Source organism: Micropterus dolomieu, linkage group LG21 (assembly GCF_021292245.1).
Source record: "Micropterus dolomieu isolate WLL.071019.BEF.003 ecotype Adirondacks linkage group LG21, ASM2129224v1, whole genome shotgun sequence".
Classification (NCBI taxonomy): Eukaryota; Metazoa; Chordata; class Actinopteri; order Centrarchiformes; family Centrarchidae; genus Micropterus; species Micropterus dolomieu.
This window is the reverse complement of record NC_060170.1, coordinates 17,276,519-17,294,586: the sequence shown is the minus strand read 5'-3', so window position 1 is coordinate 17,294,586 and position 18,068 is coordinate 17,276,519. Positions and strand designations below refer to the sequence as shown.

The 18,068-nt window shown below is 41.5% G+C and overlaps 1 protein-coding gene across 7 annotated transcripts; it reads left to right on the top strand.

Annotated features, from left to right (window-relative positions):
* On the top strand, positions 1–17,650 carry atxn2 (ataxin 2). Of its 7 annotated transcripts, none has more exons than XM_046035540.1 (20): positions 1–513; positions 1,993–2,023; positions 2,418–2,477; positions 2,882–2,953; positions 4,338–4,488; positions 5,385–5,399; positions 7,631–7,755; positions 8,699–8,826; positions 9,558–9,746; positions 11,491–11,663; positions 12,082–12,333; positions 13,615–13,800; positions 14,116–14,295; positions 14,466–14,573; positions 14,770–14,840; positions 14,958–15,316; positions 15,491–15,554; positions 15,666–15,812; positions 16,839–16,856; positions 17,480–17,650. In XM_046035540.1, the coding sequence occupies exons 1-20, from the start codon at positions 404–406 to the stop codon at positions 17,633–17,635; spliced, it is 2,595 nt and encodes an 864-aa protein (XP_045891496.1). In that variant the 5' UTR covers positions 1–403; the 3' UTR covers positions 17,636–17,650. The 7 variants fall into 7 exon arrangements, with proteins under 7 accessions (XP_045891496.1, XP_045891497.1, XP_045891503.1 ...); XM_046035543.1 differs by having other exon boundaries at positions 2–513; positions 8,735–8,826; XM_046035541.1 differs by lacking the exon at positions 5,385–5,399.
* The last annotated feature ends 418 nt before the right edge of the window (positions 17,651–18,068 follow it).

Sequence of the window (18,068 nt, the reverse complement as noted above, 5' to 3'; positions counted from 1 at the left end):
AGCAACGCAAAGAACCTGAGATAGCTGTAAACCCTATTTTGAGACAATCGAATTTTTTTGTTAGGATTATATAACAAATTGACAAGAGGTGTAACTCCCATGTTTATTTTGGAAGAGTGATTTGCGCGTGTTGTCTTTTTTAAATATTGTTTTTTTTTTCGTTTTAAAAGGAATTGTACAGATTGCTAATTTAGCTAGCAACTGATAGCCACCTAGCTTCTTAGCATTGCATCTTATATGCTTCAAGAGGCACGTTGACATTAGGCTGCTAGCTAGCCAGATCTTAGGATTGCTAACAGTTAACAGTAGCGATCTGTCACACAAACATACACCTTCTCGTCGTCAGTAAGAAATTGTGGTGTGAAGCTGGTCGTTTTAAGACGCCGTCTTTTATGGGATCACAATGTCAATGAAGGCCGGTGGAAATCGCAGCAAGCCCGGCGGTGGCAACACCGCTGGTACCGCCGCCTCCGGTGCCGGAGGAAGCGGCGGGGGAAGACAGAATCTGGGCAGGTCTGTGAAATTCAAAACGTTAACTTTGCGTAATAAAAACACAGCAGCGGGGCTTAATGTGACCAGTGAACAGTACGTGGACACAGTCACTTCCAACAGTGTCGTTTTTGAGAGATGACATTCCCGTTAAGTGGTTGAAAACTACTACGTGTTTGTGAATGTGGGCCTTGCGACGTGTTGGTCACCTAGCGCAACGTTATGCGGTTTAGCTAGCGAGGCCTGTCTGCTGGCTCTAAAAATGTTGCAACTTCGACGTAACGGATCCTCCTCTTGTACGTTAGATAAAACATCAGCTGGTATCTGGCTTATGTATTTAGACATGTTTGGGTGGACAAACATATTTCCCACACATGTGCGTACCGGTGAAGCTGCTTGCCAAGTTTCTGATATCGGTTTACTATCATCTCGGAGTCAATTTAGCTCGCGTTAATTAGCCATTTGACAGCCCATGCTTGCTATTCAGGGCACTTGGCTCACTCAGTGTTACAACGGCTAGGTAACGGGACAGCCTGGCGATAAAGCAGCTGTGTTTGTTTTCGTTTGACTGTCACGTTAGCTTTGTACGTTACCGCAATATTGCTGCAAAGGGTTTGCCAAGAAATTGATATCAAGCGTGTGGGCGCACGAAAGAAAGGGGCGGGTGTATAGACGGGGTGAAGAGGAGGAGAAGGGGGGGAATTACAGACCGATGGGCTTTTCAACCTTGACGTTGCTTCTCGTTTGAAATTATGTCCTTGAAGCATGACATTTCTGTACATGTCGTCCAAAAATAAAGCTAACACACACTGTCAGTGCAGGAGCTGCACGCGTATCGTGAATTTTGATGGTGTTAATGTGGTCAGGCTTCTATTCACCGGTCACTAGGACAGTACGCCCCATTCATTGCGTAGGTTTCATCCATTAATGCCGTGCGAAGATATTGGAAAAATAGGATAGGACCAGTTGGACTAATGCATACAAATGGAGCTTATTTGAGCTCGAAATTACTTGGGTTTCGTTTCAACATTGAGTAACTGACTGTGTTCAACTGAGCTTATTACTCATTTACAACAACGAAAATAATATTGGGAAAGTGACCACTGCCTACATTGAATCAAGTGTGAATGCCTGGCCATGTGCCAGCTACTGAACAAGGTGCGTTTTAGGACATGCTTGGGGGAAAAAATGTAGGCTACCAAGCCTTTGGCTGGCAGCCACTTGAACATTATTCTAACCAGCAAAATATCGTGGAATCTGTGGGGAATTTCAGAATCTACATTGCATTCAAATATTTAATACATCAACATTTGCATAGATTTAATTGGATAATGCATATTGCTGATGATTCTTGGGCTTCCCCTTTAACATCTGCAACAGCGGTTATATACTATTGTAGAGATACACAGCATCACCTCCTCAGAGAGTACTTTCAGTAGTAAGAACTTCAGTGGCAATGATTTTTGATAAGTTTGACAACAATGGCTTTTTTTTTCCTTTCAGGGGAAGACACAGTGGTAAAGGTCCCGCAGCAGTAAGTAACTGGTTAACTCACATAATTCAGTAGAAAATAGCTTTTATGCCACATAGGCATGTACTGTCAGAAGTTTGGTATACCTGAATGTTTTATTTGATCAAAGAGGGCAAACTGCTTAAAACACACACACTGGATTAATGCTTCTTTTTGTTCATTATAGAGTCGATGGAATACAGTGTCATGTTTTTGTAAGGCATGCAATTTGGTTTAAAAGTTGCAAAGAATGGACCTCAGAGCAAGCATAAATCCAGTCTTTGGATATCTGTTTCTTATTATGCATTATGAATGGAACAAATGTCCAATAGGTGTCACATGGCTGCGAGGAGCGTATTTAGCATAGGTTTCCTATGTAGATGGGGAACATCAGAAGTTAACTGTGTTTTTTCTTTAGGTCATTTTCAATGGTGTATATGCAAATATGAGGATGGTCCATGTCTTGACTTCAGTGGTGGTATGTTTACTGTGTATCTGTCTTGTTAAAGATTTGAGATGATGCTTCACATATGTTCAGTATGTTTGTCTGAATTTTGTTTTCTGTCTAATAGCTACAATGACTGGAGAAATGAGCACAGTTGCAGGGAAAAAACTCTGAATCAACCATGTGAATCATGCTTACTGTAAACGAATTTGTAACAGCAGTCTGTCTTTCACCACATGCTGTTTCTTCAAAATGTCTATGCTGCTATAAACAAAGCCTGCGTGATTTGTAGAGACTGCTAGTTGCATTAACAAAGCAGCGATTGATCAATCATTTATCTGTTTCACAGCAGATGGGTTTCTGAACTTGTTTTTTGAATATGTAAATTGACATCGACACTGCATACAGTGAATAATGAGAGGCCTATTCGTTTTTAGGGGGCCAAGTGTGAGCTGAAAGTGAAAAACGGAGCAGTCTATGAAGGAGTATTTAAGACATACGGTCCAGAGGTAAGCGACACACACACTGCAATGTTCTTTATAGGTGCTTGATCTGTTATTTCCTCAGTAGCAGTACTAATGATTAAGGTTAACTGTGCTGGAAAGATAGTGCCCAGCCAGCATTCAATAGCAACTTCACCCCTGAGGTGGCTTAGACAAAGATTGCCCTTTCCATCTTTCCTTTTATGGAAGAGAGGTATGTGGCCCTTCATCTTCCCTTTTAGGTTGAAGTATTTCCCAAACATGTCCTGTGGGGAAAATAAAATGAAAAGCTTTACCTAAGCAATGGTACAAGTTTCTGTCCAATTCAGCTTGGCATCAACTTCAGTTATTGATAGGATGTTGTAACATACATTATCCCCCTGTTTTAACTCCAAACAACAGGGCTTATATTTATGTATCTTGTCTCCCACCTCTTTTATAAGGTTGTGTGACTAATGCGAATAAAGCTGGCAGGGTACTCCAAAAAAAACAGAATTTGGGGTGCTTTCACAGGCAAACACACCACTTTGTTTTGAGACCAAAGCAAAGCATCACATTTGGGTTTTATTGCCACAGTGTGTGCAAGCAGAACCGTCAGATGTGCTGAAATATTCACATAGCTGTATTTTACCACCTGGTTACACGGTCTCTTAGTCAACGATGTATTGTTTGGTTGGTAGGGCTTGTGTTTTCAGTTTTCTGCTATAGTATTAGCTGTAGTACAACTTCTTGTTTTGAGGAAATTCGAGGTCATGTCTGCTCCCACTGCAAATTACAAGCTCCTTCGTCTGGCGTGGATGCCTTTAAATGAGCAGAACACAATCAATTGATGTCAGTCAAATAAATTTTTGTTTAAATATTCTGTCAGCCAAAGAACCTAGAGGGGATTTCCTGTAGTTCAGCTTTAGGCAAGCATGTTGATGTGCCTTGCTGGGCCAAGATGGAAGTTTTTCATTCTAATCAAACACGCCAAGTTATTTAATTGGTTAGGTCCTCTTTTTGCTGGTTGTGCTCATCAGTATTATTCTCATCGTCCCTTGTTTTCGATTAATTGATTCATGGTTATTGTATAAAATGTCAGAAAATAGTGAAACAAGTCTGCCACAATTTTCCAAAGCCCAAGGTGACCCCTTCCAAGCGCTTGTTTTGTCTGGCCAACAGAAATGGAAATATATTAGATTCTTTTTCAGAGATTCCATAATACATTTTCTTAAAAGATTGATTGATTATTAAAACTCTTGCCAATTCATTTTCTGTCTGTCAAGCTAGTGCGGTGAATGATTGTGATGAAACAATGTATGGTCTCGGGCCTCCATATCCCATGGTTCCTGGTCTCTTCTGTAGATAGTTTAGGCATTTGATATATTTCACATCCCCCTTCAATCTAATTTAACATATCTTTCTCCATCAGTGTGACCTGGTGTTGGATGCAGCCCACAGAAAGAGCCCAGAGCCGAGCATAGCCCCCAGGAAAGAGGATATTGTGGAGAGCATCATTTTCAAGGCCTCTGATGTCGTAGTGGTGACCTTCAAAGATGTGGACCTAAATTTTGCCAGAAAAGGTACAGAGGGCTTTTGTGTTGACCAATCTAGTTACATCAGCGGCCTTTATATACCTAGTCTTGTACACACTAAAACGCATGAAGCATACACAATGTAATTAGGTTAGTTTGTCACTTTGTATTCATTGCACACTCGCACAAAAATAAACACATGCCACAGTGAATTCCCATCGGTGCAAACACACAACATATTGATCTTTTTCAGTCTGTATATACTACCTTGATGTCACAGAGGCTTTGGCATGACTTAAATCTTGGGTGTCGGCTTTGAGTGGCCAGTCATTGAAGACTAATGTGATGTATCGATTGGGCCGAAGGTTGCCCCAGCGCAGCAAGGACACTCAATAAAGGCTGAATGAGTCTTCTTCATCTAATTCACCGTGACCCCTACAATTCTGCTTTGAACAATATTGGACTTTGTGGAAGGGGGTTATTATATTCTGAAAAGTTTAAGGCTTTCGCTACATGATTCAAGGAGATGCTACTGCACAGCTGGTGGTGTTATCTTGTTAAATTGAACAATTGTGGACTGACTGGAAATTTTATTGTTTTGTAGAAAAGTAGTTACATCTTAAGCACCATTGCTAATAATAGTGATTTTATGTTATTAAGTCAACAAGATACTTAGAAAGGTAAGTTTGTTTTTCACCAACTTAATAGCTGAATAAGGGGGACGTGAGGAGTCTCCTAGGCTTGACTTAAAACTATGGAGAAAAAAAAACAAAACAAAACAAAACAGGAAATAGAATTTCTCTTTAAAACTTGCACATAGATGATCCACATCCTAAAATTGTTGGACAGGAAGTCAACTGCTGGTGTTATCGCCAGTCATTCTGTCTGTCTGTCCATTTTCTGACTCTCTGTCATCTGTCTGTCTCTCCTCTCCAATGGTCTAGTTTCCTCTGACACAGGTAATATATGGTTGTTTTCTCCTCCCGCACATCTCTGTATGCACCCAAACAAATTTGTGAATCTCTGAGGCTTGGGCCTGATCTGTTGCCGTCTATTGCTGCATTTAAAATCCAAATTGGTGAATGAATTTGGGGGATCACTGCTTTCATGTAACATAAAAATACAAATCAAATATCTGATGCAGGTCAGTCTTGGTCCACCTGATCCTTAGTTGTCTTTAGACTGGATGTTGCTTTCGGTGGAGTAGTTGCCACTTGCCCTATTATATGCTGTTTAATTAAGCTTTTACTTAGGATTTCAGTAGAGGCTCAAAATTGAATCCTGCCATGGCACATAGATACTTATGGCCTTATACATACTTATGAGGAATCTGAGGATGTGTGAGATATGCGAGTGTAAAAAGTTTAATGTAGTAAGCTAACACTTGTTTTATACTAACATTAATACTTTTTGTATATTTACAACTTAGTTATATAGTTTTCCCAGATGTTATTATGGTTCAGCATAATAGCCTGTATGTAGCCAGCTTGTAAAGACACCCTTGCAGCTATGACTTATTCTTAGAATTGGAAGGATATGGTATCTTTCAGAGCATTGTTTTATTTTTCTAACATGAGTTTCTGCTGCGGCGCTGGATTTCAAACCTTACTGGACCAGAGCTCAGTTCAAATCAGAACTAGATGGAAAAGGGGGCGTTATGACTATGATTCCATTGAAAGCAACAGATTGAAATCTCATGTCGAACACATGCACCTTAACCTGCGTTCTGAGCCTTGTGATAAAATGTCAGTATCTTAAAGTGCTTTGAGAACATGTAATTTACTGCAATCTAAATGCATGTTTGCTTACTCCTCATTATGCCCACATTGTACAATTCCCTCAATGGACAGTGTGCATAGAGCATCCCAGCCACATCTACTAATATAATTCAGGCCTGTTAGCCCAAATGTCTGTGTGGTGCCAATCAAATTTCTTTCTGAACTTGCTCTGTGCCAGCAATGCTTAATGCACTTTTTATTGTGGGATGAGTTGGGATTAGGGCTGGGCGGTATATCGGTATAATGAGGTATACCAATACAATTTCAAAAGAGATATGAAGTTAGACAATACCGTTTATACCGATTATAGTCTGATGTTGAGTTAATTAATGTTTCCTTCAAGTTCTGCCAGCGTTTGCTCGTTTCTCTCTCCCTCACCGCACAGGCCCGCCCCTCCCTCTGCATCTGCATGCAGCCGTCTACTCACAAACTCTCAACAACATGGAGGGAGACACAGTGCTGAAGGCTTGAAAATGGAAAAAACAACAGTTCAGTCATTGTTTCCCACACATTCACTTTACTTCAGCGGGCCGCCCAAGTTAGGTGACACATTTATCAGAGAAACACAGAGTGATTATGTTACAAGTAGCGACACAGTGGATATTTTACAAGAGCGGACCAGATAAAGTGACAGTGAACACACCAGTGCAGATGTCATTCGCTAGCTACCATGTCGGTTTTTATACCATATCGCCTTTTTGGTCCATATCGCCCAGCCCTAGTTGGGATGACTGAGTTATGTAACTCCAGGTGGCTCGTATCCTTCATGCACATAGTCCATTGGTGCCAGGTCTGAGAATGTGTGAGCAGACTTTCGCTGAGATTAGATTAGATTTCCTTTCAAATGTAATTGTGAGTTTGAGCGTGCCCGGCCCTGGATTGTAGTTGAGCCAACCAAAGTATTCTGTAAATTTACTTAAATACAGTAAAACGTCCTGAAAGTGTGGATCATCATCAGCCCCAAGTAGTCTTCTATACACGTAAATCACGTTTTTCAAGAGGTCGCCATGGTGATGGGTAATAAAAAAATACTGTAGCACCTTACATCTTGATTTAATTAGTACATTTTATTGCAGGCTAAGATAGTGATTGGGGACTAGCCTTTTTGCCTTTCTTTAGAAGGTTGTTGTCATATTCTTGCTCACAGTGCCAGAACCCTTTATCCTTCAGCTATACCAAGGCCAGCTCAAGCAATATCTCAATTTTTTTGAAAGGATTTTTTCCCAATCCAGTTGAACCCATGTTTGGTTGTGAGTGGGTGTGCCTGGTGAACCACCCTTACCTCCATGTAGACGTTTGCTGTGAGAGAGTGTGGCAGAAGCTCTTGAGGCATGAGCACAGTGTAGCCATGTGATTTTATACCTTGTGTGTGTCTGCTGTACATGCGTATGTATTATTTGTGTGTGCCGCAGACAACTTCACAGATGCAGCAGTGAGCAGTAGGATCAATGGCGAGCATAAAGAGAAAGATCTAGAGCCCTGGGATGGAGGAGAGACCCACAACTCTGACAGCCTTGAGTCTCTGGATACAGATGTGGTAAGAAAATAACACATTGATGCTGCACTGAGTACATGTAGTGGAATCCATACAGGCCTTCATATGATGACTTGTAAATAGGGCTGTCGCGGTGAAGTAATTTGTTGGCGCTGAACAGCGCGGTATGCAGTATTATCGCATTTTTCATCAATGAAGTAATTTGGTGCCATATAGCAGAGTAAGTGTGTCAGTGGATCTCACCTCACTGCACAGCGAGCCGCTAACAGCAGCTTTATGGTTGATGCAAGGTAGCTGCTGGGAATTGGTCGACAACATTGCCAAGCAAACTCATTTTTGTAGTTTGACCGTGTCTTTTTCATACGTGGCTATATCGTTACCTTCAGGGCATGGCACGCACGCACGCACGCACGCACGCACGCACGCATGTCCACAACTAACCACTGTTTGTAACGGTATAACTAAATTTCCACAGAAAGCAACATGAGAAATAGCTGCTGGCATTATACTCGTTAGTTTGTGAGCTTCAAATGAGGCTTATCGTTCAGTGTCTCTCGACTGTCCTTCAGGATTACAACATTAGTACAACATTTCCGAGCCTGCTAGCCACATTAGCGGCGCAATGTGCTAATACCAAGTTAGCTAACCTTTAAAATAAACAGTAAAATACAAAACACGGCAACATTTACAACTTCCAAGTTTGAAGTTGGGTCACGTCCAGCCCATGGCGGTCTGTCCTTGAATCGTTAAAAAGCTTATTTCAGTGGAGGAACTTTTGAAGCACTACTTTATTAATTTAACACGCGCTGAAGTGTAAAGTATGAACATTGCAGTTGTTGCGGTGCTTGCCATCCTCCGCGGTAGGCTTGACCAATAGTATTTCAATATTGCTGTTATCGCGACAGCCCTACTTGTAAATTTGACAGTGAAAGAAGTAAACATTGGTTGTGCCATCTGATCCACATCGTTGATAATTTGTTTACAGGCCTTTTGTGAAATTCTCTCTCTCTCTTCATCTCAGTCAAACGGGTGGGACCCCAATGACATGTTCAAATACAATGAGGAGAAGTATGGAGTCTTGTCTACATATGACAGCAGCTTGTCCACATATACGTAAGCTTCTCTACGCTCATGTGTGTCTCTCTATGCGTTGTTTTGTTCAATATATTTATTCTGTTAGAATATGTTGAGTTTCTTGCACACAAGTAATCTACAATTTATTTGAAATAATGGATGTGGTCATTAAGGGGACCTATTATACTGCATTTCTAGCCCTATATTGTACTTCTGTAACTCCTGTATGGTGGCTTTGCATGATTCAAAGTTCAAAAAAGTATTTTCTGTCTTATACTGGCTCTTCATGCAGGCCCTCATTTCAGCATCTGTGTGAAACAAGCTGTTTATGCTTCTGTTTCTTTGAGACCTCCCCACTCCAGAGCCCACTGTCTTCTGATTGGCCACTGTCTAATGTGTTTACCAGGTTGCTGCAGGTATAGGTCTGCATGTTCTTTTGTGGGCGTGACCAGCATTCTCTGCCTGGAGCAAATTACCATATTTGGAAATCCTGCTCGGAATGACATCATACCGAGCCATTAGTAGAAAAAACAGTTCAAAACAGAGCATTCGGAAGAGGGGGATATCTGAGGTTTTGGCTCACAGGGATTTCTTTGTAATACTTTTACCTCATCATTTGAAACTTTGGTCATGTTTAATATGAACATCTGACATTGTAACATTATAGAAATGCTAGAAAATATCAAAAAGCAAAATAGGTCCCCTTTAACCTGTATCCCTAGTCACTCCATCACCCTGCTGCCCTTGTCTGACCCAAGCTTGTTTCCCAGGGTCCCCCTGGAGCGGGACAACTCAGAAGAGTTCCTCAAGAGGGAAGCGCGTGCTGCCCTGCTGGCAGAGGAGATTGAGGCCAGTGCCACATACAAGGCCCGTGTCGCCTTGGAGAATGATGAACGCTCTGAGGAGGAGAAATATACTGCTGTGGTGCGAGGGGAAAGGGAGACTCACACACTTAGCAGGTAAGACCAGGACACACGTACAGGCTTAGGGCCAATACATACTACTTCTGCCTGTGAGTGTGTGTTAGTGCAGGCTTTGCAATTGTGTAATCTTTGATGTGCTCCTTTTCCTTTGGGTTCTCTTTTCCCCACACTCTAGCTAGGCCAGCTCCTTTTCTTTACAGTATGCACCTTTAATTTTGATTCTTACAAGTATAAACTCAATCCCACAATGGGAGTGTAAATGTTGCGCACATCAAGAGCCGCTTAACAACGATGAGAACAAATTAAATTTGCTCGGCAAATGCTGATAGTGAACATAGTGTTTCTCCACATACAGACTTTACTTGGCGGCCCTTGATGTGCATTTATACTCCCGTTGTGGGATTGAGTTTATACTTGTAAGAATCAAAATTATATGTGCATACTGTAAAGTAATGGAGCTGGCCTAGCAATTAATCGAGTCAGCAGCTTTATTGTTAATGTTTTAAAATTTCATCACCTGTAGGTCTGTTGGAATGTACCCCATTTATGTTTTATTGGTATAAAAGATTAAATAAAGCATTCCTTTCACCTTTTTTCCCATAAAATATCTACACCATAAAACTGACTATAAATATCATGCGAGATGATTTATCATCAGAGAGTGCTGATGTCTCCCTCAGGTACTATGTTTATTAAGGACGAACTGGAAAGAGTACTCTGCATACTTTATTTCCAGTGCGTGATATTTTACTGGGATATTTTGAGGCAAGAAAGGGATCTATGTACTAGCATGTTATATCTCATATTTATACCAGAATGTCATGCACCACATGTCAGAATTATTGTTGAAGGACTTTGAGGTCCCACCATTGAAGTGCAAGCATGAGAGCACAAGTATGTATACAATATGTACAAAATGCTTGCTGACGGCGTGGGTCTGCAGTAGAAACGCACAGGCTTGAGAAGCATATTGAAGCCTCGAAGGGGGACAATACAGTCGCAGCGAATTCACTAAATGGACAGCAGCTGTTCCCAGAACAAATACTACTTTGGTAATTAAAGAAAACATGCTCATTTTGGCAGAGAGTTACTTTTTTGAACATTATATTTATTGAATTTTAACAAAACAAGCAAGTGATACATTTGACAAGCATACAATTTGATAAGCTTAATATTTCACAGCTTAATCCCCAAAGTAAAAAGTAAAAACATCACATAACAGAGTAACAAAGACAATGATAAAAAAAAAATAAAACAACTCGGCAGTCAGCTTTACTTTCTTAATTTCCTTCATAATGTCTTAGAAACTCAGTTAATGTTGACCATATTTCTTCAAAATTTCTTCCCTTTCCTCTAACAATATAAGTGAGTCGTTCCAATACAATACATGATGCCATCTCCTTCACCCACATATGATTTGAGGGTACATCCATTTTCTTCCAGTACAGAGATATTAACCGCCTGGCTTGCAGGAGTCCAAAGTCAATCAGTTTTATTTGTCTGGAGCTAAAAACACAGTTCTCTGGGTATATACCCAACACACATATTTTTGCCTCAGCAGGTATGTTTACTCCAACAATCTTTGACAAAGTCTGCATGACTGACTTCCAATATTGATGTAATTTTGGACAGTCCCATACACAGTGAAAAAGAGTACCCTTTCCATCAAAACATCAGCAGAGAGTTACTTAGTTGAATGTAATAGTGTAAAGTGAATTCCTCCTCTTGGTTATCTTGACTCTTGTCTATGACTGTACTGTGTGTGCGTGTGTGCGTGCAGAGAGAACAAGTACATTCCTCCAGGTCAGAGGAACAGGGAGGCGATGTCATGGGGACCGGGACGTCAGAATTCCCCTCGTCTTGCTCAGAGCTCAGCTGGACCCCCCACTCCTCGACCAGGACCTCACGACTACAGTCCCAGCTCAGGGGCCGATCAGAGGGTGGTTAATGGAGGTACGCTTAATACATCACCAACACGCATATGGTGTTACTTGCAACATCCTGTATAGAAAGTTCTTCTGGAATACAGTGCTGTACAGTGGTGCATTGGATGGTGAGTGAGTTGGTCAGTATAGCGATCCAACTGTGACTGCCTGACCCCGCCCCCCTTAATCTATTTAACTGATGTAAAACTGGTGGTGACTTTGGTTTAGAGTCTGGGACGTTCATAGTAGCTGTTGTTGCTCATTGAATGCATTTATTGTACTTTACTTGCATCAGTTAAATCGTTTTATTCCTGCCTTGACATTCTTTCTCATGTTTATTAATCTCCCCCTTCTTTCTGTTCCTGCTATGACTTTGTTTTCCCCCCTTTTAACTGGTTGTCATCTGCTGGTTGTCATCCTTGATCATTTGTCCTTCCCTCTTTTAGGTTCATCCCACTGGCCCTCACCCTGTCCATCTCCTACCTCCCGCCCCCCCTCCCGTTACCAGTCTGGCCCCTCCTCCCTGCCTCCTCGGGCGACCACGCCCACCAGGCCACCCTCCAGACCCCCCTCTCGACCTTCCAGACCTCCCTCTCATTCATCCCACCCCTCCTATCCCTCCTCCTCCTCAACCTCCTTTTCCCACCATGGGCCCACATCGCCAGCCTCCACTCTGCCCAAACGCATGTCTTCAGAAGGTACCCACATCAGTGTGGAGTAGACCTGGGCAAAGGCATGAGTTGAAGGTGGAAGGATTGCGCTAAATATGGAAATTATATTCCGAATCATAGAAAATTATGTTAAATGTTTAAGTTAAATAAGGAAGCTACTTTCAAATGTGAATTTGTCCAGGTCTAGTGTGAAACAACACTAATAGGTGAAGTTGCTTCTTCAGACTGATTCAGGTCATATTTGCAATTTCCATACAAATGGAAATTGTAAGGATTTGGTAAGCCTCGAAGCTGATCCTTCTGTCAGTGCGTCAGGCAGTTTCACCTTGGCATGTGGGTGCACCACACTGTGTGCTGTGCTCTCTGTTTAGCAAGAGTTCAGCCACCGAAAACACCAAGGCAGCAGTTTCTCAAAATGTTTTCTTTCGTTTTTTTTAAAGAGACTTTTTGGCCTTCATTTAGATAGGATAGAGAAACAGGAAAAGAGGGAGAGAGAGAGAGGTGATGACATGCAGCAAAGGGCTGCGCACTGGATTTGAACCCGGAGCCGCTGTGATAAGGACTGAGCCTTGTACATGGGCGCCTGGTCTACCAAGTGAGCTAACCAGCGCCCCTCAAAATGTTTTATGATACAGCAGTCAAGTCTATAATTGACCTCTTCTGCTTTAATGTGTTTAAGTCTGTTGCTAGACTCACCACCATCTTCCACGGTGATGCTCTTTGTCATTGTCTCAAAATGGGGTTACAATGTGCACCCTCAAACGCTTCAAATTGTAAGCGAGGCCTTTAACCTCTTAGTCCTTGTTTCGTGTTAAATCTAAAGTGCTGCTGTCTAAATAAATACGTGTTTATACTTTTTCAGTGAAATGAAAAAATACTTAACTTAATACTTAGTGTTTTTCCAAAGATCAGTTTTGCACTGGGCTGTCACTTGTAAGACGGACACTCTTTGTGTAACTGCACAAGCTCTGCTAAACAGTGAATTCTTTAAATACGGGTTTCCACCTCACCTTCTTTCCCATGTTTTCCCCATTTCTCATCTCTCACTTCACTTGGTTGTGGTTTGAGTGTGGTGTGTTGTGTGATCGTTTCACACCTGCAGTTTTCTCCACTAACACGCATGTCACTAAATAACATTACTGTATGTTGTGATATTTAAACCATAGATGTAAGGTTTGTTTTTTTTTAAAAAAAGCTTTTGAGAGACACGTGTGAGTTTCAAAGAGAAACCCGTTCAGTGTGTTACCTCACCTCCACCTTCTGTTTATGGAGTTCTGTCTGTCTTTATCGGTCTTTCTTCATCTACAGGTCCACCCAGGATGTCTCCAAAATCACAGCGGACGCCTCGTGCTCACAGAGTGCCACCCTGCCGGACCACTGGAGTCCCTCCAGGAGTGGACTTAATTTCCCATAATGCACCTGGAGAGGTCCCAGTGACTCCACCAACCAGGAGCAGCTCCTCTGGAGGGACATGGTCCTCAGTGGTTAGCGGAGGTAGCGCAGTTATTTCCTTCCTTCCTTTTATTTCTTTACTTTGTGTTTATTTTGATACATTTCCAACCATTTAAATATTTCAACTTCATTAAGATATAACACAATGGAACATATGTGCAGAGGAGATTTCATGAAGTTATGTTGTAGCACCACTGCGTGGCATGTTTGTAAGGGCCTTGCGTTATTGTGAAAGGACACTACAAAAGCATTTTCCGCCTTGTAGTATTATTAAAGAAGCATTTGCTTTGAGTACTTATCCTCTAATGTTGGCCAGTAAATCAAGATGACACTAAGATCTCTTCTTCCTCTCCTCAGCTCACAGACCTCGTTCCCCCAGACAGAATAGTATGGGTGGAGCCTCCCCTGGCCCCTCCTCCCTCCCGTCACCACAGACAGGAACAGCTCCTGTGGAAACTGCTTCTACACCAACATCAGCTTCCTCTCCGACTGCTGCTAGCCCCGCCCCCAACATGGTCGCCTCTCCATCAGGTGAAGGTAAGCTTAAATTTAACCTACAGACTCTCACTGAGATGGATTAAGGGACCAAGGAATGCTAAGTGTGATATGAAATACCTGATTTCTGTGTGCTTTTAAAGTAGTTTCTGTCACTGTATAAGCTGCTTTTATGCTGGAAGTAAAGAGACTTGTTTTTCTGTCCTGTGTAGCAAAAGAGTGTCGTGTCCAAGAGACGAGACAAACATCCCCCACGGCAAACAAGGAGAACATCAAACCCATGGACAGCTCACCTAGTATCACCAGACCAGTCTGTAAAGGTACAGTATATATACACTTCGGACTGCTTTATCACAAATTTTTTTAAAGAAGAGACTATTTGCTGAGACACCCGTTTTAATTTATGTACCTGTCATTGTAATATAATTTAGGTTGTTGTGCTGGCTTAAATATTGGCTCAGTATTTCCAGATCCATTGGTAATGACTCATTACTCTACTCTCTACTCACCTTACAGGACCCCCTTCTATGGCACCAGACCACAGAAAACAAATAGATAATTTAAAGAAATTTAGTGTAGATTTTAGGGTAAGTATTTCATTCATTTGTACGGTATAGAAATGCTGAAAATGTGACATAACTAACCTCCTGTTTATGAGGCTGTACTAGAGCTCTAACTTTATTTTTTCATCCTCCCACTTCCAGTTGCAGTCTAGTTCAAACTCAGAGCCTGCCTTTGACCAGATGATGACCAAGCCTCCCAGAGATCCAGCAGACAAGCCTAAAGACCTTCCCTTGGACAAAGCCTCCACCGTGGGGCGGGAGGGCAACGAAGAGGGCGTTGTAGGTATTGCTGCTGGCACCCCTGGCGGTGCTCCTGCTCCATCCACCACCACTGCAAACACCAGTAAGCCTGGCAGCCCCGCTGCGCTGTCCCCGTCTCCTTCCGCTCCGGACCAGAAGAGGGCGGGGCTGGATGTGACATCACAGGGAGTTCAGACGACGTCCACATTTAGTGGTCCCAAGCATGAAGAAAAGGAGGAGAAAAAGGAGGCAGTGCAAGAGTGAGTGGAAGGGATGGTATGGTTGAGAGGGGAGACTGTACATAATTTTAAATAACAAGCCTGGAGATATTCTGTAGTTTTCTTATCAACAAATCCTACCAAATGACCAAAACCAACATGATAATAAGAGTGATCCTTTTAAATTTTAACTTCACTTTTTTTCTCCTCCTGTAGTCAAGTGAGAAAATCAACCCTGAACCCAAATGCCAATGAGTTCAAACCCAGGTTCAATACGCAGGTCAGTAGGCCCTGCTGCTGCCAGACTACACAGTTTAAATGCCACAAACTGAAAGTGAACTCATTTATTTGGTCCCTTGCTGTTTCGATCTCTCTTTATATGCTCCATCAGCCCAAACCAGCCAACACCCCGACGCCTCCCCGGCCTCAGGGCCAACCCAGCCCCTCCATCGTAGTCCAGCAGCCCCCGACTGTGTATGGCCAGACAGTCTGCTTCCCCCAGATGTATCCCCTTACACCAGTCAGCCCTGGAGTGCAGGTGAGACACACTCCTGTATGCCGAAATGTGCGCTATGAAGACAGATTATTTGTTTCTATTAGAGCCCGACCGATAAATTGGCCCATATGAGCTAATTGCAGATAAATTGGTATCAGTGTTTATAACAGCCAATAAATGACACTTAAAAAAAAAGAGAAGTCATGAGTGTTGTAGTTGCATAGTTTGTCCACCAGAGGGCACTCTTTTGTTCAAACTACTATTTATAACAACAAGAAGAGTTTGTGTTCTCTTGGTGAGGTCTCATAAGTACACGTAACAAATGTTAGGGGATAATCTTTGTTTTGTGTTTCTGAAAAGAAGAAGAGAAAAAGAATATTGGCTGATATTTTGGAAATATCAAAATTGTTATCATCAGTCTTAAAAATCCCGTATCGGTCGGGCTCTAGTTTCTGTTCAGTGCAGATCAATCCAAGCATCATGTTGAATCAGTATGAAATGCAAAGTTCATTTAGACAAATCCCTAACAACCATTTTGCCCTCATTTGTTATTTTTCTTTCCTTTTCTGTCTTGGATTCATCTCTAATCTTTCTTTTTATTTTTAAAAGGCTACATCTCACATTTCTTTTGTAGTTTCCTTGGACACCTTGATATACAGAACATGTGCATCCTTTTGTCATCACTTTTCCTTTCTCTCTCATGTTCCAGACACTTTTTTTTTTTTGCTTGTTTTTTTATTTTTTTGCAGAATTATTTGAAAAATGTTTAGGTAAATATCTGGGATAAAAAAGCTTAGAAATGTTTAAAGAAAGCAGGTATGAAATATTTATACAATATGATGTCAAAATATTTACTCTCAAAGCACTTCTTAACTGTGCTTTGAGAGCATATATTTGATGAATGAAATTTGTAGTTGTAAATCTATATTTTTGTCCTGTGTTGCTTTAAGAAAAACTTGGTGATCCAACATCAGACACGTGTAAACGATAACATACCTTGGTGAACAACTAAAGAGTGGTTCTCTTTTCCTTTTCTCCCCCTCCTCCTCCTCTCTCTCGCTCCATTAGAAAAGCATAATATGGAAGGTTTGTGAATTTTTTAAATCCTTTTGTTTTTTAAGCCCAATCAGTACTGAAATGTCTTGCTTGCTTGTTGAATTAATGCCATCAGATGTTGGTTTGCCAACTTCTTATTGCAATTCGTTTTGAACTGTCATCACAGATGGACTTGTAACGTCACCTTATTTCTATTGGCTTCATCTGTTTACCCATACAAATGGCTTTTTGCTGCATTACTGTTTGTAATAGAATTGCATGGTTTATAATGTTACGGACTTAAGGAATGGAAGATGACAAGCAGTATTTGGGTTATAGACACAGTTGTAAAAACACCCTTTTCTGCCCAATAATAGACAGTCATAGAAAATGCATGTGGTCCCAGGTAAGAAATAATTCCCACAATCTCACATGCACATACTATATGTGTTTTTTTTAAGTATGTTTTTTGTATTTGTTGGGTAAGGGATTAGCTACTAAAGCAACAGTTAAAAGCTGAATAATTGATGTCCAGCCCAACACAAGTAAGCAAAAGTTCACCTGTTTTTAGTTGCAGGCTGGTTTTCCATTCTTGTTGAAATGATGTGCCCACAGACGATTGAATATAAACTTGTTTTCTTCATTTGCCATCCTCATTCCCCTCTTCACTACAGTCTCCAGCTATGTATCAGGTTCAGATGCCTCATATGACGGTCAGCCAGTCTAAACCCTACAGACCAGGTAAAGGTGAGAATAACAACTGCCTTGTCATATCTCTCTCTCTCGCTCTCTCTCTCTGTGTGTCGCGCTCTCTGAAGCGGACTAAATAAATGTGGTTGGGAAAGTAACTGCATTGGCTCTGAATGTTGTAAGACTTTTGTTTCTGGATATTGTGTTTGGAGTCGTAGTATTTTCGAGGTACTTTATGTATTCACGACCAAAGAACACTGATAACTGCCAGGAAATGTGATGGATTGATCGGCTGATCAATTGGTTAACTTTATTATCCCAGAAAGAACTTGATCTGCAGCATGGGCACAAAATTTCAGTCGTGTGTGTGTGTGTGTGTGTGTGTGTGTGTGTGTGTGTGTGTGTGTGTGTGTGTGTGTGTGTGTGTGTGTGTGTGTGTGTGTGTGTGTGTGTTCTGAAGGATCAATATCAGTGATCAGACATTATTTGTGAAAACACATTGAAACCAACAGAAACAAAGAAATATAGCACTTTATAATAACTACACACTGTAAAGCATTAGTGAAGTATTAG

What these genes read in the sequence shown, in the direction of transcription:
- atxn2 (XM_046035540.1), top strand. Translation starts at nt 404, where the DNA reads ATGTCAATGAAGGCCGGTGGAAATCGCAGCAAGCCCGGCGGTGGCAAC. An exon ending in GGAAGACAGAATCTGGGCAG is followed by an intron (nt 514 to 1,992) that starts GTCTGTGAAATT and finishes TTTTCCTTTCAG; the next exon opens with GGGAAGACACAGTGGTAAAG. An exon ending in GTCCTCAGTGGTTAGCGGAG is followed by an intron (nt 13,801 to 14,115) that starts GTAGCGCAGTTA and finishes TCCTCTCCTCAG; the next exon opens with CTCACAGACCTCGTTCCCCC.